The sequence below is a fragment of the Saccostrea echinata genome, unplaced genomic scaffold (genome assembly GCF_033153115.1).
Source record: "Saccostrea echinata isolate AGI-Se365-2 ecotype Australia unplaced genomic scaffold, CSIRO_AGI_Sech_v1 ptg000032l, whole genome shotgun sequence".
NCBI classification, from domain to species: Eukaryota; Metazoa; Mollusca; class Bivalvia; order Ostreida; family Ostreidae; genus Saccostrea; species Saccostrea echinata.
Genome location: NW_026889781.1, coordinates 231,526 through 256,859, shown reverse-complemented (window position 1 = coordinate 256,859; position 25,334 = coordinate 231,526). Strand labels below are relative to the sequence as shown.

Here is a 25,334-nt window from a genome sequence, read left to right as displayed (position 1 = left end):
ATATTTCGTAAAAATAACTTCAAGTAAATGATACAGTGTATATCATTCACTGCAAGATTTGTGAGAATTCTAAATTCGCTTCAAAGGCATTTTTTCTTTTAGGATTTTTTTTTTCAAAAATGGTAAACCAATGTTTGCAACCCATATCTGCGGATATTTCAAAATATTACAAATCAACAAGCTTAGGAAATGAAGAGGGTAAATATTTTGTCAGATCTGCACGAGGGAAATGACCTCGCGTTTAAGTGGCGTAATAAGTGACGTAATAAAAGCGGGTAAAATCGAGCTTCCAATAAATTCTCAAAACATTATTTTAATGAAACATATTTTGTACTGAGCAAGTAATCATACACTTCCTGGTGCCTTCACTTTGTCCTCTTCAATTGTTATCTTTGATTGTCTTTTTCTTTTTCTCATTTGACCTGGATTTTCCTCATCATTCCTTTTTTTCTCAAATAATTTCTTCTCAATGTATATGTCTACCTCCTCTTTCAAGAAAATCTAGCAAAATATTTAAAAACTTTGCAAAATATTTATTGGACATACCAATAAATCTGTTTAGCTGTTAGAAAATTTGTGTACGATTTTTTTTTTTTCGCAGGACCATAGGCTGTGTAAAATCTAAAGGTTTATACCATGTGTTGTCCAAGTTGAAAGCAATCTTTCATTTCAGAGGGAAGTAAATTTTCGATAATAGATTCTAAATCTTCTTTAGTAGACCCTGCATGCAGTTCCGGAAAGAGGATGTTGTACCTAGGCAAATTATAAATAACTGAATTGAACGTTCAAAATTCTGTTCAAAGTTGAACACATAGAAAGAAAATTCCTGAATAAAAAATACATAAAAGGGGTTTGGTGAAATGAAAGAAAAAAGATAAAGCCTATTGAGCATTTTTCCTATACATTGACCCCAGTAAGAAATAATAAAAAAAACATCAGAAAGAAATATTTATTTTCCACACAATTACTTTTATCAACCTAGATATTCTACTCAGCGTCCAGTCCTTTCTTTGATATGTACATGTATATATATGCAAGTGTTGATAAAAGGAGAATTGCATTTACTTAGCTCCCACGTATGGGAAATACCAAATATTTCAACCTTAAGTGTATATTGATATTTCTAATTGATTGATTTTATGTTGTTTCACGTCCCGTTCGATATTTTTTTCACTCATAAAGAGACGTCACCCTATGCCAACATTTAGAACTATACTCGGCACTCAGGGTTACTGGGCAGTGAGGGAACTTTATCATGCCAAGGCCTGTCGTGAAACGGGGACTTCAGTTTTTTAAAGTCTCATCTAAATACCCGAATCTTTTACTCCAGCGTTCTGAGCGCTTGTCGAAGAACAGTTGCTATCTATTTTTCATCGACTTAGGTCAGTCGCAGCTAGAATTTAAAAGTACGACCTTCCGATCACGGAGCGAGTACTCTACCGACTTGGCCACCGTGACCGTTTGATATTTCTAAGATCTTGCAAAAAGGCAAGAAGGCAGACAAAATTAAAAATGATGAGAAATAACTGCCATCGGTTTTGGGTCTCCCGCATGGGGCAGTGGTTAGTGCGTCGCAGAGTAAGAAGCTTATCCTTAGGTCGCTGATTTCAATCCACTGCGGGAAGTGGAGACCGGTCCTTCAGATGAGACCGTATAAACCGAGGTCCCCTGTTGAGGTACGAGGTAGTCGTGGAACAAAAAAGATCCCTCACTCCTCAATGGCCGGGAGTGCCGAGTAAAGGTATAAATTTGCAGCCCTCCACCGGCAAGTGGCGGAGTCTCCATATGAGTGAAAATTTCTCGAAAGAGCCATTAAACAAGAAACAAACAAACAAGCAAAGCCGTCAATTTTTGGTTCACATTCAATAATATGTCGCCATGTTTTACGCTATGTTTAATGTTTTCCTACTTAGTTAATTACCTAACATACCTTTTAATGAAATCCGTCACTGTTAACTGAACAGAAAATCCGTGATTTCGAAGTTTTGCTATCTGCAAAATTCCATTGTACATCAATTGCTTTCCAACAACCCTTTTGTCATAGGAACAGCTGTTCGGTTCTTCCTTTGGTTTTATGCACCTACACGTTCAAAATAAAAAGGACTGCGCTAAATTAGCAATAAACAGTTTTGGAAAGGAAAACCGCATGTACTTTCTTCATGCGTATATGTTAAGCGTAGACTATGGATCTCTACCTTACGAAGTGAGGCGTTGAACGTTCCAGTTCCTTCATAAGCTCATTCAATGACTCCTTGAAAAAAAAAGGAATTGTGTACTAAAGTCTTCGTAACTATTATCTTATTGTAATACATTTTGAAAATTAAAAGTCACTTCAATATTAGATCTTTTATATACCAGAAAGCTGGTTATTAAACAGAAAAAATATAACTTGCATACTATTAGGTCAATAAATTTGCAACAGTCATTTATTCGGGATTTCTCATTTTTTTAAAATTTCCTAGATGTAGCTTTTTTATGGACATTCAAATACATGTATCCTGAGGAAATTGATAAATCCTTTTTATTAAAAGAAATCCATTAAATTCACTCCCACGATATATTATGATTTATTTTTTTTAACTTCATATTTCATTAATACTAATGATAAAAACATGTGAACACAAGCAAACCATGCAATGCGTTTTCTGTTGATATTGAAAATTACATCTAGAATGTGCAGTGAAAAAATATAAACATTATACCTTGTAAGTGTCAAGAGCAGTCTTTGACTTTCTTCTGGGACCATTATGGTTTCTAGAATGATAATTTGTCATATATTTATTAGCAAACATATGAATGTCTATGCATTTGCTGTCCAAATATTCTACTTTCATCTTTCATATGAAAACATTTATCTGCAAAAAAACATCTGTATGAAAGACAAGAATTATCTGCCCCTTCGATTTCTTATCCCAGGGTTGAACAAATATATCTTTTGTGTTTATCATTCATTTTTGACACGATAATAACTAAGCAAAAAAAAAAAAAAAGAACTATATCATGACTAGTCACAATTATTCAGAAAAGAATGGAAAATCATTCAAAACATTGAAACTTTTCGTCATATTTATTGATATTGTAAGAATAAAAAAACATGAATAATAATTTTTTTTTCTGGAGTAAATATAGACATCATGACAAACTGTTAAAATACATAGAAGCTACGACATGGATCGAGTACCTACCTTGATAAAGTTCCCGAAAGGTCTGCTGAAATTTGCTGGTCAATGCTTTTCTTTATTATGTTTCTCAAATCATCTGTAAGTTTGTCTCGATTCTTCTCTAGAATATTTTCACAATTGTACCAGATCTAAATGAACCATATGATAATTTTCGTAAAAACTTTTTTTTTATTTTCAATTTTTCTAAAATCGTATAAGGAAAAACGATACATGTAAGTTTACCCGATAGAGCAAGAGTACTTGAATGAGATTACAGCTATTGGTTTGTTATTGCTTTTACTCTTGGTTTTTTTTTTTTTTTTTTTTTTTTTTTGGTCATTATTATTATCAAGGTCTTCTGTCGTCTACGGAATACCTCTAAGGTTTTTTATTATTATTACAGACCCTAAAACGTGCTACTACTCCACATCATGCACGGTTCGGTTCGTTTCGTTTTGTGTACGGTACGGTACGCTTCTTGCACGGAACGGTTCGTTTTGTGTACGGTACGGTACGGTTCGCTTTGTGCGGTTTGTAAATTAAGTGGGCGCGGGGCCTGTACGCTCTTTACGTTTTTATAATCTCTTTATTTTATATAAATGGAAGGACGGTGTCGTAAGCATTTTTAATAAGTTGTTTTTAAGTTAAAGCTGTTATAAATATTTCCTTTTTGCAGCTGTATTTTCGTTATTGAGTTCAACAAGTCGTCTTTTTTACTGTATCTTTTTTATTTACTTTCTGTATGAACTACTCTCACTTTTAAAATTAAAATAATTTAAGTTGTCTATTTATTATTTTATTTTGTACACCATCGCCATATGGTTCAATAACTTGGAAATAAATCGAACATTTCAACAAACACTGTATAACCAGGATGAAAAAATATTCTGGTTGCGTCGCCATTAAGGCCTTTCTGCATGTGTTTTTTTTTTTAAAGAATAAGCGTACATATATATTTTTTTCTTTTAATTTTCCTAATTGAATACAATCATTATTTTCAATATTCACTTATCACACTTTTAAACTAATGAGTTTGATTTTATAAATTCATTTCGTCTGCCATTGTTTTTACGTTTTTGTCGCTGTTGCTTCATTAAAATAAACAAACAAAAAATTAAAACAAAAAACAAAAAAAAAAAGAAAAAAAAAAAAAAAGAAAGAAGCAAAAACAAAAAAAAAAAAAACAAAAAAATCAAAACATTTTTTTCTCTTGACCGAATGATCAAACAAACAACAACAAAAAATAAAAGTTATTATTTTCATTTTTATTTGCGATGAATTATAAATTTTTTTTTACATAGATTTCTTAGGTGTTTGGCTCACTAGGAAAAACACATTGGGAAGTAATCGGTAGAAGTGCACACAATTGGTGCAAAATATTACTTTATTTTCTGTGGGCGTAATTGATTTCCTTTTTTACATAAATTTTCCATCAATGTGTAAAAAACGCATCTTAAAGGACTTATCGCATGTTTCTAAATTATTTGAAATTAAAAGTGTAAAACGTTCCTTATGACCACAGCTTATAAATTTTGTGTTTTTACAGTGGATAAATCGCGGTAATTAACCAATTATTGACTCAAATGAAACCCCCCAAATTAAAAATCTAAATTAATTAGATAGCGATCACGTGACCCTGTGACGTCAAAGGCGACAATGGCTGATCAGTTCCTCACGTTAATCTTACTAAAATATACGTGATACAACCTGAATTTTCTACGTTATGAATGACCAAATCACTGATTTTATCGATATGAATTTGAATATCCAACCATATATTTTAGAATTGTTAGCAAGAAAAAAATCTGAAAAATCTGTTAACATTGTAAAAATAGCAGCGACGATAGCGAGGGAGACGCGGCGAAGACGAAGAAACTCGCCATCACAATACAATTTGATTTGTCATCTTATCACATGTATGAACTTTTTTGATTCACAAATTTAACATTATATAACTTTGTTATTCTTCATTTTTAATATTATAATTTATGCAAGTATGCCTCCATATGTTTTGTAAAGGATGGCGGTCTTGAAAAATATTTTCCGATCACGGCGAAACATTGCCGTGATCAGACCTACAGATGCTAAATATTTGGAATAAAAACGAAAATATCTCAAAAGTCTTATAGCTTAGAACTAGTTAATGTTTCTATAGTAATTGAAAAGCACGTTAGGAATTATTTTTTCCAGCATTTATCTTAATTAAGATGCATTTGTCCGTGATAACTCCATAAATAGTGTGCAACTTCTCATCTCTCTATCACTGAATTGTCGCCTATGACGTCAGAGCAGTATTTCGCCGAAATCCGACTGAAATATGCATATTGCCGTATTTGAATTTCAACTCTCAATATCTCTTAAAGTACGCTTTCAACAACGTTTATTTTATTCAGTATTTTAATAAACAAGGTTGTAGATAATATTTTTCATAAAATTAAGATTTTTGAAAAATCATGCGATAAGTCCTTTAAAGGGAAATTACAAGAAAGAAAATGGTTCAGATAGATACAATTCCATCTACAATGTATATATATTTATAATATATATTGACTGCAAAGACAGATTTCCGAAATGAATAATCCGTCAAAATGTTAGAAATAAATTGTCCGTTTTCAATTACCTAGAAAATAAATAAAATGCACCCAAGCATGTCCTTAAAAGCAAATGGATAATTTACCCCATGTCGGGTGCTAACCCCCCCCCCTTTTTTTTTTTTTTTGGTTTCTTGTCAAACTCAAACTTTTTTAATTGAAAATCTAGAAGAAAGCTGACTGTACATGAAATTCTGTTTTTCTGCTTGTTAAAACTGGTTCATTATTGTAGACGTACTGTTTAAGACAGTAAACTGTTGATACACGTGTGGATGTAGGCATATCTGGACTATTGGATTAGATACCGTTTAATATACACACCTTAAGTTTTTACCTGTGCGCGTGTGATGACAATACTTGATCGAAATTTTCAAATGTTTTAGAGTAAGTAACGAAAGTATACAAAGACGTCAGTCTAGATAACGAGACCATGGCAAGAAATGTACAGTGTTTCTGAAAAAAAAACTTGGATGAACACGCGTGCACTGTCGCAACGCACTTTGAAAAAATTACGCACTTTGAAAAAAAAATTTCAAAGTGCGTTAAAATTGGAACAAAATCAACGCACTTTGAAAAAAAATTTCAAAGTGCGTTAAATTTTGGACAAAATCAACGCCATTTGAAATTCTTTTTCAAAGTGCGTTAAGAGTGTTTATCAACATTTTTTTTACCATGGAGGCACTTAACGCACTATAAAAAATACGTATAAAACAAAAATTGTGGACTTAGATTTTAATAATACACAGCATTAATTTGTTACATGTATATTTTCTCCGATAAACTTATGAATTCATCTACCCTCAACGAGAACGAGGAAAAGACAGGTAGAAAGTCCCCCAGCCCAACCCTCTATCTTTCCTACACAAATATATGTATTTACATAACTGGTATGACATTGATATTATTTCTCTCAATAAATTTGAGTTAAAGTAAAATAGATGAAAAAATTGAGATAAGCTTTCCTGAAAAAAAAATTACGCACCCTACTATATTAAAAAGAGATCTGCATAACCTTTATTCAAAATGTATCCACAATGATTCCTCAGAAAAAAAAATGCATTTACATGGTAATTAAATCATGCTATTTGACATGCCTAGCGTTTTAATGATATCAATTTACTGATTTAGAAGTAACCTGACTGCATAACTTTTTTGAGAAAAGTTATTAGTGAACGAGGTAAAAATTTCAGTCGAGTGAGTAATGTGGCTAAGGTTTACTTTCTTACTATCAAATAAATGAGTCAACCATTGTTTCATATATGTTCACAATAGATAGATGAATATGATAGAAAAGTAGATGAGAGAGAGAGAGAGAGAGTTTTTATGCTATGGAAAAATCATAATTGCTCCCTTTAGCCGAAAGAAAAATGCGATGCTTTAAGTCACTTATCGACACCTACATTTACCGAACTTATTAGAGACTGGATAAGATTTTTAAAAAAAAGAAAAGAAACGGAACTGTGCTATTAAACAATCATTCCTCCATTATTTCTAAGAACCCATTTCCCCTTTTATAACAGTTACTAGAACCTTTGGAAACAAGACAACTCCTAAAAATCTTTTAAACGTCTATATCTCAGATCCTGACGTCATCATCGAAAAATTATTCAACCAGGTTCAAATAACTATTTATCATGCCTAAAATTTTTAAGAATATTGACCAAGCCGTACACATTTTTTTTCACAAGTGCGTTAATATGGTCGATATTAACGCACTTTGAAAAGATTTTTTTTTCAAAGTGCGTTAACGTGGTTCCAAAATTAACGCACTTTGAATTTTTTTTCAAAGTGCGTAATTTTTCAAAGTGCGTTGTAACAGTGCACAGACTAAGCATTTAAAAAAAAGATTAAACTGGGCTTTATGTGTAAATTCCAGGTAACATATTTTACCTACAGGTTTCAGTGAATAAAGCAAATGAAATCAGAAAATGCTTTAAATAAAAATTAATTCTGACATATATCTAGATTCTTTTTTTGGATTACGTGTATTAAACGGAAAATTCCATGCGAAAATGTGGCGTTTGAACTTATTGACAGTATGTTGTATTGGCGATAACATCTTGGGTTGGTCAGAAGAGTGTAAACCAACACATATTATTTATATATACATCGCTTTTATTTATTTTTTCTAGTGGTTGAGAGGCGTTTACATGTCCGCTTTCAAATTGACAATTTAGTTCGTAATGTTTTTGAATTTTTGTTGTTGTTGTTGCTAACTCTGTAATCATTTCTCCCTAAAACTATTATTTACATGAATAAAAAAATTATTTTAAGGGCTTGATTCGGCAAATAGCACAGAATCCTAATACATTTTTCAATGTGTCTTGGATTCCGAGAACGTTCATAGAGACAAGAATAGGGTAGATAAAAGGTATAGAAACTAGAAACTCATTGCGAGCAATGAGAGGTCTTCCGTCTGATTCTGAAAATAAAAAAGAAAATTCAAGCTAAAAAAGTGATAAAAGAAATTCAGACACTCTGGAGATTTAACCCTAATCATCAGCATGAAAATCCAACGTGCTAACCATTAACCATTCACTTTTTTACATCACTTCCTTTCACGACCGGAAGTAACGGCGATGCAAGATTTTCTCATGATTCAAATAAACTGATGACTGAATATCAGTCCTGAAAGTTTTAGTCCTCAGTCGTTTACTGTTGCCGAACAATATTGTGGGACTAAATTCTAATTCTGAGAACAGGTAAACACACAACCGGAAGTGAATTTTATAAAAATCTCTGACTGTTCTCTAGACATTTGCAGTATCTACAACATGCATAAAATCATTTCAGGTACTTCATTGATACGGGATATTTATGAGAAAGTTAAATATAAGAATAACGTAGTTTATCTCCTAAAACCGGAAGTTGACGTTTTTGTTTCCGGTGGAATCTAACATATTTCAAAACAGCAAAAGAGATGCAATAAAGTCATGTAAATTTTAATTTTAAAAAGAAAAGTTAAATTTTTTGTTATCTTTGATCACTTCCTGTGACAAGCGGAAGTGACGACTGAACCGTTTAACCCAAATGGTTTCACCTACCCCTCAACGTCCATTACTCTTAAAATTTTGGTGTTTTAATCTTTTACCTGTTTTTGAGATCTCGCTCAGACAACTTCTCATTTTGAGGACAGGAAAACACGCGACCGGAAGTGAATTTTTGAAAAAATATTTAAGATTACTCTAGACATTTGCACTCTGAATAGCACATTTAAAATTCATTTCAAATACTTTATCTATATAGAATATTTACTGGAAATTAAAAAAACTCAAATTATTTAGTTTTTCTCTTCTAACCGGATGTTGTCGTTTTTGTTTCCGGTGGGACGAACATCTTTCGAATCTGCGAAAAAGATGCAATAAAGTGATGCAATTTATAATTAAAAAAAGAAAAGTTGAAATTTTCGTTTTCTTTGATCACTTCCTGTGACGACCGGAAGTGACGACTGACGCTCTTAACCCAAATGGTTTTGCCTACATCTTAAGGTCTGTTGCTCATAAAAGTTTGGTGTCTTAATCTCTTACCGTTTCTGAGATCTTGCTCACACAACTTCTCATTTTGAGGACAGGAAAACACGCAACCGGAAGTGAATTTTACAAAGATATTTGACGTTACTCTAGACATTTGCAGTCTGAATAACATATTTAAAATTCATTTCAAATACTTTATCTACAGAAGATATTAATGGGAAAGAAAAATACTCAAATTATGTCGTTTTTCTCTTATAACCGGAAGTTGACGTTTTTGTTTCCGGTGGGACTAACATATTTCGAAACTACAAAAGAGATGCAATAATGTGATGTAAGTTTTAATTTAAAAAAGGAAAGTTGAAATTTTACGATTTCTTTGATCACTTCCGTAAGCGACCGGAAGTGCCGACGACAAACGAAAAGTAGCGACCTGGCTAGTACCTATCACGAACTATAATCTCTGAAAGTTTGACATTGATATCTCTTGTGGTTCTTGAGATTATCCGCGGACAAAATGTCATTTTGAAATCAGAAAATGGTCTGTAACTTGGCACCGGAAGGGAATTTCCAAAAAATCTCTCAGATAGATCAAGTTCATAATACAACACACTTTTCCTGAAAATTTCATGTAAATCCATCCAATAGTCTTCGAGAAATCGCGTGCACAAAATTAGAAAGTCAAAAAAATAAGAATAAGAATAATAATAATAAGAAACAGTAGAATCACTATAGGTCTTCCGTTGAAAACGGAAGACCTAATAATAAGAAACAGTAGAATCACTATAGGTCTTCCGTTGAAAACGGAAGACCTAATAAACGATAAAGAATTTAATTCACTTTTATTTATCATAAATTGTACACGAAAATATTACGATGCTGCATTAATTAAGAAAAAAATGTTTAGTCGAGCACAACCTGGTCAGGCATACCGACTAAGGAATCGCCTCTGTCGAGCTCTTTTGAAGTCGTAATTAGATTTGTGTGGCTTCTTTTTATTAACAGATGTAAGTCCAGATGCATGGTACTTATTATTTTGAATCTCTAGGGTTATTTTCCGTCCTTCTTTAACGGACGCTGCGTCGAAAGAAATAAAAGAAAATTACTTACTGTATTTAGTCATTGAAGGATTCGGAATGATTTCGGGGCGTGGCTTGCTGAATTATTTCAAAAATTATTTATGAACGGTACGGTTCGCTTTGTGCCCGGAAGGGTACGCTTTTTGCAAGGAACGGTTCGTTTCGTTTCTGAGGTGTAGTAGCACGTTTTAGGGTCTGTATTAATAAGGTCCTTAGTCTTTTACGGAAGACCTTCTTGCTATTCTAAGTTCGTTTTTTTTTTCACTATTAAGGTCTCTCGTCTTCAGCGGAACATTCTTGCTATTCTAAGGTTTCTTTAGAACTACTTCGAGTCAGGTCGTTCGTTTTCTACGGAAGACCTTCTTAAGGTCTTCCGTCTTCAGGTTTCTTTTCCACTATTTTTATTTTTGTTTTTTTTTAAACGATTTCGTGTACACGAGTTCTCTGAAACCGCACTAGATTTTTATAAAAATTTCAGGTCTGAAAGAGCAATGAAAATCTAACGTCAACATTCGCTAAGGCCCGAAATTTTTTCTTCTTTTTCTTAGACGCTGAATTTGATGCCTCATTTCTTGCTTATTTTTCAATGGATTTTGATTATATTCTCAGAGTTTATATATGTTGCTAAAATGTTGCAAGGTGTTGTAACGAAATTCAGAAATCTCCTTTCTTTTCCAAGATTTCACGCTTTGATTGAAATTATTGGGCTTTGGTTTCAAGGCCAAGGCTGTTAGACTGTATAAAAGCATGCACAGAAATATTATTGTATTAAATAAATATAAGAATGCAGTTATACACTTTGACTTTGGTATTTTGATTGCTGTGGTAAAAATGGCGCTTGAGCTGGGTCAAAAAAAGGACGCATAAAAGAGCAAAAATTTTGACATTTCTTCCTTTAATATATGTTTTAAGAAAAATATTTTGTTAAAACGTAGAATAAAAGTTGTTTATAATCTTAAGATCTTTCTTTTGACACCAATAAATAGGGCTTATGGCCCTTGAAAGTTTTCGCTTTTATCAATCAAAAAGGATAAATATTTGGATATGGCTGTCGCTGGAAACGCGGTTCCTCTTAATCTACATTATCTCATGAAAATATTATTTTGTCTAGGTTTTGTGTATGACATAGATGAACGGGTAACCGTTTATATTTGGCAAGTGAAGGATAACTTTTCGTGCGTATAACTGAAATTAATTTGCTCTAAATAATATTCCTCAGAACATTGAATCCATTATTTTTCTTCTTCTTTTTTTTTTTTTTTTTTTTTTGGAAATTAGGTTTTAAACCTGCTCTATGGTTCCCTTACAGATTATTTGGTGACAACTTTCTCTTTTTATTCTGTTTTAAAATAAACAAGGCTTCCAAGAGAGAGAGAGAGAGAGAGAGAGAGAGAGAGAATATTTTCTTTGTTTAAATATCAAAAAAACATTATAATTCTCTTTTTAAAAAAATAAGCGTTAAATAATTCACAGTCATTTACTGCTTTTATATGCTTCTTACATTCACCTCGACCCCTGACTGTGTTGTGTTTACAGTTATGTAACTAATCCCTCGATCGCGCGTTGCCTATGTCCACCGCTTGTGTGCCAGTAACACGCAGTCGTTAGCAAAACAAAAATCGGCGTATTAAATCAATCAAAAACACAACAATTAATAACAAGAGGCCCAAGGGCCTTAACGGTCACCTGAGTATAATACAACAATTTAGAGGATCCATAGAGTATAAAATGAACTGAAAGGTGAAGCTTTGTTGCCCAAAAGCAAAAAAATAGGGTGATCAGGATCAACAAAATAATTAGTCTAGTATTCATTAACAGTTCATAAATTAGGTTCTAATCTGTTCCCCATTTATCACTCTCACCAGACAGTATATAAACAAACTATCAGTGCTTCTCTACTCTTTTAATCTCTTTTAGTTCTTTGTTGAAATCTCTTACATTGGCCTCTCTTGGTCTTTGATGAACATTTAATAAGTCAAGTTATTTTTGTCTCATTTTTATTTATCTATTACTTACAAGTCTACCTGATCATTAAAATTATGAAAGTACTTTTTGTATTATACAATAAAAATTCTTGCATAATTCTCTTATTCTATTAACCTTTCAAGTACATTATTTACAGTGATTAATTATCACAAGTAAATGGCAAAGGGGAATAACTCCTCTCAGTAGAATACAAATAAATAGAGCCCTGGCCTGGACCAGAACATTTGACCAAATGGTCTTGATGTTCAAAAATCTGGTAAAAATACCCTTCCTTATTAAAACTTTTACTCTTTTTGCCTCTGATATGCCCAGGTGCAGAAAAGATATTTAAAGCATTTATGCATTTTCACTAAATAATAAATAGAGGCTGCCCTAACATCAGAACCTCTGATCCAGGGGTCATGAAATTCACAATTTTGGAAGAGGCATCCTTGCTTATCATAACTAAGTATTTTTTTTAATTGTATTTAATTTGTTTAAATAATACCCAGGAGTACAGAAGAAGATTTTCAAAGAAATAATGCACTTTCACTATATGATCTATATAGCCCCACCCTAGCACCAGAAACCCTGACCCTGGGGCTATGAATTTTAATCACAATTTTGGTAGAGTCACTCTTGCTTATCACAACTATGTATTCAATTTGTTTCAATAATACCCAGGAGAAATAATGCACTTTCACTATATGATCTATATAGCCCCGCCCTAGCACCAGAACCCTTGACCCTGGGGCCATGAATTTCACAATTTTGGAAGAGGGCTCAATGCTTATTACAATCATGCCAACAGTTTAACTGCTTGATGTCCAGGAGTAAAGAAGAAGATTTTTAAAGATTGCATTAATTTTGATGGTTTTGGCCCCACCCCTCAGGCCCCAGGGGGGCAGGGGCCACGAATTTCACAATTTTTGTTCCCCTTCACTTATAGATGCTATATGCCAAAATTGGTTGAAATTGGTTTGCTGGTTCCAGAGAAGAAGCTGAAAATGTTCAAAAGTTTACGACCGACGAACGACGGACGACGAACGACGCACGACGACGGACGAAAAGAGATAGCAATAGGTTACCTGAGTGACTCAGGTGACCTAAAAAATTATGTTCATAATAATATCGAATATTTCAGACTATTTCGGCTTATCTTTGTTTTTAATCATAATAGTCTTAATCCGAAATGGCTAGTTTATTAAATCATTTCCATTTTTATTCGCTCCGACTGTCAAATTTAAATTAAGTTAAAAACAATCTGTTTCTCAGTCTCGTCTTAATGTGTCTTATTTCAGATGCCGTCGGTTTTTGTTTTCTTTACCATTACTTAACATTTATTTGATCACATGTGGCAAAGGAACAATCGAGTGCATGTGAAACAGCGATCAGTGACCGTACACAACACAAACATTGTCTTTCTAAACCTGTTTTACTAACACAACGATCTATGGATTACCCTTTTTATTAAATTGGATCTTTCAAATAAAATAAATTATCTTAATATCTCTGATTTGATTTTAATACAAAACGATAGTGCATTTAACCAATCTTAAATTTTATTTGTTTACTATCTCCATATTTCATTGTTTTATCCTTACCGCTATCTTTTATAAGACGTTTTTTTCCTCAATTATGTCTTATCATGTGTTTTATTTTGGAGAATCATCGCGTGTGGACTAGCGCTCCGCAATTACTTTTACTTTAACTGTTTACTCAAAAGTATTGCGCTTATTCTACGTTGTGAAAAAGTATATGAATTCGTTTTGCAACAAAAGGAATTATTATGAATTATTTCAATACACATTTTTTTCAATCACGGGTTATTTTCATTGTTATACCAATTTTAAAAATGTAAAGAGAATCGTCAGAATCATAAGAGTGACCAGTCTTATTTCAAATTGATTCGTTATTTTATTGATAAAATAAAACAAACAACATTGAAATGGATTAGGCATTGATTGTGAATTTTGGAGTATATTTATGTAACATCGGCGCGTAGCCAAGGTGCAAACTTCATAAGCGACCTACGTGTAGCGCTATTCCTTTTTACGGAGGTAGATAGTAAAGTTTTAGCAAAGTATTTCAAGATTTAAACACAATATTTTGATTTGTTTTAATAGTTGATTTAAAGTCTGTAAATAACTTTTTTAAAGTCGATAAAATATCGTTAGCAGCTAAGATTGCTATAAACCTTAATTGTCTAGAACTGTAATATTTTTTTCAAAAATTTCAAATTTTTCAACGCTTTTCTACAATATCTCTTTACCTGAAAATAATTTGTTAAATCATACAGAACAAAATGTGCGAAGAATAACAACATCTTTTGTGTGATATAAAACAAAAGGGGCTTGTCCCTAAAATAAGGGATCTAGAGGGGTTTTTTTTCTCCTCAATCTGTCATAATTATTGAAAATTTGTACAATGTAAGATAATACTGCAGCGAAGTTGCTCAAATAAGAAGTGGAAGCGGTAGAGATCATCAATATTCGTCTAATGACGTCAATTCATTTAAACCGGAAGTAGTCAGTCAATGCATTTGCGTAACTGGAAGCGTCTCACCTCAGTTTTCGTCGATCGACGTCACTTCCGGTCAAACGAGAAATGTTGAGAAAAGGCTTATTTTTGCAAGTATTGGCATGAAATTAAGTGGTTTAAGTTATTGGAGACGTCCGACATTATATTTTTTGACGCTCGACGTTACTTCCTCTCAGACCGGAGGTAGTTACCAGTATTATTTCTTCCAAACCGGAAGTAGTCGAAAGATGCTTTTTTCTTCTAAACTTTAAGAGACGATTCCTCCACACTCAGTGAGGAGGTAAAAGTCAATTTGAGTACTTCCTGTCATACCGGAAGTGAGTGAAAAAAAGTAAGTTCTTTGAAATTGGTAGATTTCACTCTTTAATGTGTTGCTAAACATATTTTGAAGAATTGATATGAATATTTTTATTCATTTAAAGTTGTTTTACTTTCTTTTATCAATCAAATTTCCCAATTAAGATCTCTTATCAGAAATCAAACGGAAGACCTACTCGTTGCTCGCAACGAGATCTCATCTTTTTATTATTTTTCCCGGGTACTTGTTTGTCCAATTGCGTTCTTGGAAACTACTCTTCTTTAAGTAAAAGACCGTTCACGGTAGCTCAGTCGGTAGAGCGCTCGCTCCGTGATCGGGAGGTCGTGAGTTCGAATCTCGGCCGCGACTGACCTAAGTCGATAAAAAATGGGTAGCAACTGTTCCTTCGCCATGCGCTCGGCACTTTGAAGTGAAAGTTGCGGGTCCTTCGGATGAGACCTTAAAAACCGAGACCCGTTTCACGGCAGGCGTTGACACGATAAAGATCCCTCACTGCTCAATGGCCGTAAATGCAGAGTAAATGTCAAAATTTGAAGCCCTTCACCAGTACATGGTGACGTTTCTATATGAGTAAAAAATTCTCGAATAGAACGTAAAACAACAAACAATCAATCAATCAATCTTCAAGTAAAACCTTTTTAGGTTCATAATTATGTTATGAATATTTGAGGAACGAAGATCATTTTACGCGCACGTGCATACACGCGCATGGGCGTGCAATACTTAAAATGACCAATATACTTGATATATTCGTAACTTTTATATATTTTTTGATGAAATGCTTTAAAATTCAACATATAAAGATAACCTCAGTAGTTTAGACAAGATGACATCTGAAAATTAGCATAAGTACTCAAGAGATATCGTCGATTAAAGGAATTTGAAGGTTCGTTTTGTCAGCAGAATTTTTCATATAATTCTCATGATAGAAACATGAAACTTTCAGATATTGTATACCTTTGTGTACAGATATGCGTAATGTATTTTATTTTTATCGAAATGCCGCGCGTCGGCGCATGCTATAGTCAGAAAATAGGAATATCGTAAATTTCAAAATTTTCAACGCTTTTTCGTCAACATCTCTTTACCTGCAAATAATTTATTAAAACATACAGTACAAAATCTGTGCACAAATAGGCTAACTTTCATCTGATATCAACAAAAAAGAGCTGACCCCTAAAATAAGGGATCTAGAGGGGCCGAATTTTTTTTCTGAATATTTCAATAGCTAATTAAAATTTGTAATTTTAATTTGAGCAAAGTTGATCAAAATAACAAGAAGCAACAGGCGAGATCATCAAAAGTAGTCTTGTTACCTCACTTCAGGGTGATTTAAGTCACCGAAAGTATCAGACTTTTTTTTCGTTAACTATTGGTCCGACCTGAAGTAGTTAGGAAGGCTTATTTTAGCTGGTTTGGACACGAAATTGAATGATTTTAGTCACAAAAGACGTCCGACCTGATTTTTTGTCGATCGACGTCGCTTCCAGTCAAATCGGAAGTACTTTAAGTACTTTTTGTTGAAAAATATATCCGTGCAATTGAATGATTTTAGTCACAAAAAAACGTCTCACATTATTTTAAGTAGAATGCTCTTCAGAACAGTGTTCTTTTTCTTAGATACTAATATGCATTTTTGTCCTTCACTTCTTCGCTTAATAGAGCAAAAGACCTGCTTGTTGCTCCAGCAAGGAGGTTTCCTCTTGTTATTAATATTTTCCTCCTTTCTGGGCACTTTTATGTCATTGAGTGAAATGATCAAGGTAATTGATATAAAAGTATCTTTTATATATTTTGGTAAAATACTTTGAAACTCAGTACGTAAAGATATACACAGGTATAACTAGTTTAGACGAAACGACTTTGTAAACATACACATGCATGCACGTGCGCGTGCGTGCAATGAGAGAATTGATTGATAAACATGATATAGCCATAACATTCATGTTTGTAATGAAATGCTTAAATTGCTTCGCTCTGATTGCCTGAAACAAAAATCTCAATAGCTTCTTTGAATTTTTTTTGACAAAATACTTTGACAATTAAAATAAGGGTACATATTAAAATGTTCTACAATATGCTTTATCAGTAAAGTCTTCAAACACGCACATGCACGTTGATGCAATTTGATTGGCTGAATTTTTAGATACATCTAATTATTAATGCAGTTATTAATTCCTTAGTTTTAATCAAAACAGGATAAAATTAAGAATATAGACAGGTAAAATGGATTCTATACTCAGAATTGAATGCGAGGACATGCATGAACATGAGCTTAAATCTGATTGGCTGATACTTTATAGGCTGTATTTTCAATATAATTCCTTGATATTTAAGACATTGGAATATTTTATGAGGCACTATAAGAATATGATTGTGAGAAATCTAGAAAATACGTGCAAGCACGTATGCAGAAATCCGATTGGCTAAGGTTTTAACATATATAACTTTCTTAGTTTTTAAAGTAAGGAGATAAAATTTATAGTATATGTAAATAATACAAGTTCCTTCATTATTCAATCATCAGAAATGATTTTAAGGACAAGCATGTTTATATGCTGATTTCTGATTGTTTGATATTATGCACGTGTACTTAAATCTGATTTGGTTATCCTCATTGTCCTATATGTGCATTGCTATGTCGCCCAAAATACTATGGAAAATAATTTGCTTAAATAAGTCTATACAAAGGTTTTGGTTAATTTAGTGAAGATTATAGGGAATGGAACCGCAAAGGGAATATGGGTAACTGTCTCTGTTAAAATCAAACTACTTTTGAAATTTTAATTATGATCTTTGTTTAGATTGATTGATTTATTTGTTATTGTTTAGCGCCGAGTCGGCAATAGTTCAGCGATATTTCTGCGGATGACGTATGGGTTCAGGGTTGAAAGTTTTTGGGGGGTTTTCTGGCGACCCCCAGTGAGCCTACTCTTTTTCGAAAACTTGAGAAACGATCTTTTGCGTGCCAAGGGGGTTGTTATCCTTGACACGGGGCACCATTTAACGTCCCATCCGAGGACATAAAAATTAAAAATATGAAACAGTTAAACTAATAATATCAAACAAATTGCTTATCAAAATATATAAATCTAAATCTTACTGTAAAAATAGTTTCCTTCAAGTACTGTAAAATTGTATAAGTAATAAAATTTGTAAAAAGGTAGATGTTGTTTTTTTTTTTTTTTTCGAACTTTTACCTCTCCTGCAAGGTGTTTGATGCAAAACTCTGATGGACATCCTTGTTTGAATTCTATCAGTTTTGGAGTTTGATCTCTAAGGTTCCATTGCAGTCTAACCACTAAATGCATGTCTCGTCCATAGGGCGGTGATGTTTCCGTGCTTAGCGTTTGCCAGATACCTATCATCTGTTTAAAAATCCTTATTCATTACTGTATCAAAATATCGACATTTCATGTCACATGCATGTATATCTTTTTTTTTTTTCTTTTTTTTTTTCTTTTATTTTTTCACAATAAAACAAAAAATGCTTAAGAATCTTAAAGATGTTTCAACATTAAGATTGATATCAAGAGTTTTACGCAGCTATGTTAAGGCTGTCCGAAGGCTTAATATGCATTAGATGATACAATTTTATTTTGAGCTATGTTTTGATTTCAATTTGTAATCTATGTTTACATACACAGTAAAGTTGTAAAGAGAGTTGAATATGGTATTATAAAAAAACATTTCTGTAAAGTCACATGACTGTGTTGATCACGTGACGGACACTTATAAATCTTCTTAAATGTTGCACAAAAATAACATCGACACAAGTGAAAAACAAAATTATTGTGAACGGTTTCTTACATAAATCAATTAAACGTATTCTTGGGTATATATAAAGTGCAGATATTGCAAATATTCACCATCATAACGGCCTTAAAACAACAATCCAAACACATGAATTAAACATCAACGTATTCTACTTGTGATGTGAAAGGAACGTAAAAGTTATGACACTTTCCCCATGATGTCTGCTCAAATTTGCAGTGATTTGACGTCATATGCCATTATGACGTCATATCGAGGTAGTTCAGAGAAGTAAGTCCGGCTGGTACACTGTGACCTTCTTCGGACAGCCTTACCCTAACAAAAAAATACTATAGTTAACTATAGTTAACTATAATATACTATAGTTAACTATAGTTAACTTTAGTGATAACTTTGACACTATGAAAACTTTGATTTACTATAGTGATAACTTTGACACTTTGATTTACTATAGTGATTACTTTGACACTTTGATTTACTAAAGTGATAACTATGAAAACTTTGATTTACTATGGTGAAAACTTTGATTTACTATAGTGATAACTTTGAAAACTTTGATTTACTATAGTGATAACTATGACACTATAGTGATCACTTTGAAAACTTTGATTTACTATAGTGATCACTTTGACACTATAGTGATCACTATAAAAACTTTGATTTACTATGGTGAAAACTTTGACACTTTGATTTACTATAGTTAACTATAGTAAACTTTAGTAAACTATAGTTAACTATAGTATTTTTTTGCTAGGGTATCCTAGCCGCGTAGTGTTTTGTATATTGAATAAGCTGAGTAAAACACAGAAGAGTACACGAACAATTAAGAGTTTATAAATTACCTTATTTTCAAATATGTCAACAACATTTTCATTTCCCATCTTCATGGTCAAAATATCTGGATCAACATCTTCGTCTTCGTAGATTTTCTTTTCACTCTCGATAATCATATCAAACATGAAAATCTGCATTTTGTCGTTTAGTAAATTGATACACATTTGTTCAAATCTGTTTATTTGTAGATCCTCAAACCCCGGGATGTCCAGAATTCCTATGTTTGTAACGTCTTCCGTTCTTAATAGATAAAAAATATTATATCTTATCGTATGTGTTTTCATAATCATATTTGTTACATCATATTAAATAATCTTTAAAAATGGAAAATAAACAACATGTTTTCAAGGTATCTTTTAAATTGTTAAAAACGGTCGCCCGCGTGGTGCAGTGGTTAGAGCGTCTGCTCTAGTGTCGCGAAGTAAGGAGTTGATCCTTAGGTGGCGGGTTCGAATCCCACTGTGGGACGTGGAAACCGGTCCTTCGGATGAGACCGTATAAACCGAGGTCCCGTGTCACAGTAGGTGCTGGAAAGAAAAAGATCCCTCACTGGTCAATGGCCGTAAGTGCCGAGTATAGGACAAAATTTGCAGCTCTCCACTGGCAAGTGGTGGCGTCTCCATAAGTGAAAATTTCTCGAGAGGGACGTTAAACAACAAACAAAACAAATTGTTAAAGAACTTTAAAAAGTACTCTATTCTATATCGATGTAAATTCTCATTGATTTTCAAGACAACCCATCCAAACACTCGCTCATAACTGTGCTGTGCCAAAGCATCTCTCCTAAGTTCAGCCTCCTGTATACTGGTGTGATGGATTCCCTCACCTATAAACGAAACTTGATGAAATGAAGGAAATGACGGGAATTTTTGAAATAGTTTTATGGATTCCTAGCTATTTACAAACCTAACAATTAATCAAAATATTTGACAATGAGTCAATAATTGTACCAAAATATATCATCTGTCTATGCACTAAAATAAGTATGTTTGAAAAAATATCTTCACATGTGAACCAATACTATTAAACAACTTGCTCTTCCTTTAGCCAACATATGACCTTCTGACTTTGACATTTACATATATAAATGTATCCATGAAGTACCATGAAGATAAAGAAGGGCAACCTTTTAATGAAACATGAAATTATAATAAAATGTAACTTCAGAGATAAAGACCAGAAGAAATTAAATGCGCCTTGCCCTTTCAAAAACTATATATATTTAATTGCTGTGGTAAAATAAAAAAATATATATATTTCAAAAATTAATTATTATCTCCCTCTTGCATAGGTCTGACCCTTCTTTGTATTTGACTCTTGTATTTGGCACCCCCTTTTTAGCTCTTCATTTTTTTTTTAAATTCAATATTTCGGGTTTCCAACGTTTTGGCATGAGCATCACTGAAGAGACATAATTAGTCAAAATGCACATCCTGTGCATCAAGTTGGCATCGTATAAGACTTACATCTATAAGAATGTCAATAATAACTATACAAATTCCTATGTGGTTTTTTTTTTCTTTTAAGATATTAAGTCAGATTTACTAGAGACTTTCTAGATAGTGAACGAAACATTTCATCAGTGGAATAAAATAATGATTTTGAACTTGAATATATAACCTTGAATAACGATCAGAGTAATTAATATTGTCAACTGCAAATTATACCTGGAATAGCAAACATACTGCTTAGTTACTGTTCTAAAAGCCTGGCTTTTGATAATTGACTACAAATCATGTTTGGAAGTGTTTTTTTTTTAAATAAGCTCTAGGGCTATTCAAAGTTTCAAGTAACTTCTTTCTATAAGCTTAACATAAGAAACAGAAAAGGTCAAGGTATGGTAAGGGCCGAATCTGGCCCTTTATTTGATGCAAAAATCAGAACACAGTTGAAGTTGTGATAGTTTGCACTCAAGAACTTAAAATGGTGCTTGTTTTAAAACCAGCACTAATTTTGATTCAAAGCTTGCATGGAGGTCACAAGAGGGTGCAGACGTAGGACATTTTCCCAAATTTCCTCAATTCTGGCGGAATTTCGTCATTTTTGAGATACTTTTCACTTCGGGAAACATAGAGCACAAGCTTGCCTATCAGATTTTTATACATAAGATGCATCTGATACTAATGTATGAAATATTTAAATTTGGTAGATAGGCAAGCTTATGCTCCATGTTTTCTGAAACAAAATGTGCTGTAAAATTGATGAAAAATTGCATTAAAATGAGAAAATTCGGAAATTGACATATTTTCTGACCTTCCTGTGACCTCTGTATATCCTATAACTTAGAACCAATACTCATTTTGTGGCAGGGGTGACAACAGGGTTTTATTGATAAACTGTTACATCATTCTAAAAGACACCCCAAACCAGGGGCCAAAAAGGGGTCTAAGCCTATCTTGTCCTTCCTACACAAAAGCTAAAACGACTTTGACGTTGAGATATAAATTTATTAAAGGTCAAATTAATTTTCAATAAATCTAATCAATTTTCGAGATGGAATTATTTCATCAGTTGGGGCTTGATATAAAATGACGAAAATGAAGGGTGCTTTTTAAAAATATTGTTTTAACTTATAAAAAGACCTTCCTCAATAATAAATAATTTCTCCAGAGAGTTTGTGATTAAGATACTGCCACTTTAACAAGTCTCCTCGCAAAAAAAAAAAATTAGGTACATAACCAGCATTTTCGCTAGATACCAGAGAAGGGTGTTTCTTAAACAATCCTATTGGATATTACGCAAATTTCTTATGTGACAGTTTTTAGTGATTACATTTTTAAAGACTTTTTAAAAATGATTTAGAAATCATAAGATAATAATAAGTATAAATTGTTTTGGTAAATACAAAGAAATACAAAATACAATATCCTAGGAACTTCTCAACTGTCTTTAAGGCAATAATTGTAAATGAAGTAGAAATTGTCCGAAATGTGCGTACATTTTCCTCCACATGTTTAATTTCCCGTCGTAATTAAAAACAATCTTATTTGTTTGAATAATGTGCATCTCACCAGCACCAAGTTTCTTCAACAGAAGGCCTTTCTTCAAATCGTCAACTTTAACACTCATCAATTCCGCAACTTTGAAATGATAGAAAAACAATGAATGCACAAACATGAATATAATTTTAATAAATATATTTATTATAAAGCTAATAAATAGTCGATAATAAAACAATTCTACCAAAAGTCTAGAGAATTTTAGCGTTCAATATCTTGGCGTTTTATTGAACGCTGAGTTTGTATTACTTATATGACTATGCCGGAAACATTCCGAATAGGAGTGTTCAATATTTAACGCCCCTTTGTAAACAAAAAAAAATGTCCTCTGGTTAACCTCTCAAAGGCAAATTTATTATATGTAGTGGCGGCTAGGTAAGATGTGTTTATTTTCACGCAAAATTGAAATAATTATTTAATAATTTAATACGTATTAGCCTCAATAAAACCTCAATAAGCATAGCATAACGCTTGGTAGGGTCATTGGAATGATGCCATATTGAAGACGTTAATGGAAATGCCGATTCTCAAAATTCTTATTAATTTGAATCATTTAGTTGAAATAATTAATATAAATGAATGGGAGATGTTTAGCTATGTATAAAGGAGTTATTGAACTTAGCTCGTGCATTTGTACAGCCAACTGGTGCCAATATTCACCGAAATAAGTTCAAAAGCCCTATAATATCAAACCCATGGCATGCTAAAAATTATCATCTTCCATATGATTTTTTTCTCAATTCATAGTTCTAATGATTTTTTTTTCATTTGATATATAAAAGATTGAATAAAATCAGGTTATCCTACCCTGCCTCAGTTTTTCCTCGTTCTTTACTTTGATTCTATCAATTTCGCTAGCTGGTTTAACAAATGTAATCTCACCCAGCAGTAATATTGCAGCTAGCATTTTCTCCAGAATTGTAAATTCCTGTTTGATGTAAAGGAAATGTTTGAAGCAAAGACAGTAGCAAAAAAAATAAACAAACAAACAAACAAACAAAAACAAAACAAATGAAAAAAAAATTACAGTGTAGTATTAAAAAAGAAACTCTTCTTATCTGAATTGAACTTTATTGAAAGAAAACATATATAAAATATATATATTTGTTTGTTTCTTGATACTTATTTAATTAATATTATATTAAAATTATATATTTTTTGACTAGAGAATAAGAATAAGGACAGTTCATCTTACATCGCATGTCACTGCAAAGCATTCCAGGGCTTGTTTTATTTCACGGTACTGTTTAATATATTTCTCCTTTTCAGGTACACTTTCATTACTTCCCATGAGTATTCTAAATCAATGGAAAATAAAGACCGAAGATTTTATATTCAATATCAGTCTCTTAATATTTATTTCAAAAGCATAAGAAGTGTTTAGAAACAAATTTCTGCATTACTCTCTTCTAACAATCACAAATAATTGGCCTCAAACAGTCAGAACTGATCCTTACGTTTATTCATTGCATTCTCATTAGAATAATAAAATATCTCCCAAAATTTTAGGTATCTCTTACGTATAAAATTTTTCACTCTGCAAGTGAAGTTTTTGCTTTTCCACAGGAGACAGTCCCTCAAATAATGCGTAGAAAATGTGGAAATTCCCTTCATTACAATTTTCCGTCCTGTCCACAGCCCGGTTTTTGTCGAGCATGACGTGTCGCAAATTAGCTGAATTAATGGAGTGGAAAGTCAGTGAAAGTGGGTAAATAAGAAGGAAATCAAGCTAAGTGACATACATGGTAAACATTTATTGCTATATTTACAAAATTTAAAGACTGCGGAATTGACCTAACAGAAATTACCTCCAATGACTTTTTCATCTTTGAAGCTTATCTGCAGAAGCTTTGCAAATCTGCTGGCATTGGGGTTTATTTTCGTTCTTGCGTTTCCAAAGCTTTCAAGCACTATGTCGAGCTGTAAAAATGTTAGTTTATCAAAGAGATTTATCTTAAATACATGTATTTGTAGACTTGGAAGTACATATCAGATTTGAAGAGTCGAATCTTCCAAGAGAGTCTCTGCCGATCAAAACGATGCAAAATATACAGATAGATCACATGCCGAGAAAATATCATTTCACAAGTTCCCTTCATGCCTTCAAGTTAACTGGATTTTTCCATCAGATAACTATGTTTTTCTTCATTTACATGTAACTTTCATTTTAATAAAGTTACGTTTTCTCAGTTCTCTTTTGCTACAACAAAGTCAGCTTATTTGTTTATACATGTATATTACCTGAAGAAGTTTGCTTCTCAAATCGTCGATGCCTTGTTCACAGGCACATGTATGCATCAGATGTTTAACCAGATATTTTGCATTTTCAGTCTTTCCCGCGCCTGACTCACCACACACAAGTATTGTCTGGTTTCCCCCAATCTGACACATTCGCCGATACGCTCTGTTTGCCACATTAAAAATATGTGGCGGAAGTCGGCTATCAAAATGTATCCAATGGTATCTTTCATGGTCCTGAATGAATATTCATTGTAATAAAAAAGACAACAATACTTACTGGAGGCATTCTCTAAAACAACAGGCCCATAGTCAAGAATGCTCTCTCATTCATGGTTTCGATCTTCTTTAGATATAAAAATC

General features: G+C 32.7%; 1 protein-coding gene across 1 annotated transcript; it reads right to left on the bottom strand.

The window, feature by feature from the left end:
- Positions 1-345: 345 nt before the first annotated feature.
- LOC133197836 (myosin-IIIa-like) lies at positions 346-25,124 on the bottom strand. Its single transcript, XM_061334025.1, has 15 exons — positions 24,975-25,124; positions 24,542-24,653; positions 24,254-24,407; positions 23,929-24,031; positions 23,541-23,661; positions 22,746-22,814; positions 20,428-20,560; positions 19,743-19,974; positions 18,327-18,494; positions 3,186-3,310; positions 2,703-2,754; positions 2,196-2,251; positions 1,931-2,080; positions 636-753; positions 346-501 (listed from the first exon to the last, which is right to left on the bottom strand). Exons 1-15 carry the CDS (start codon positions 25,122-25,124, stop codon positions 346-348), a joined length of 1,899 nt encoding a protein of 632 aa, XP_061190009.1.
- Positions 25,125-25,334: the final 210 nt, after the last annotated feature.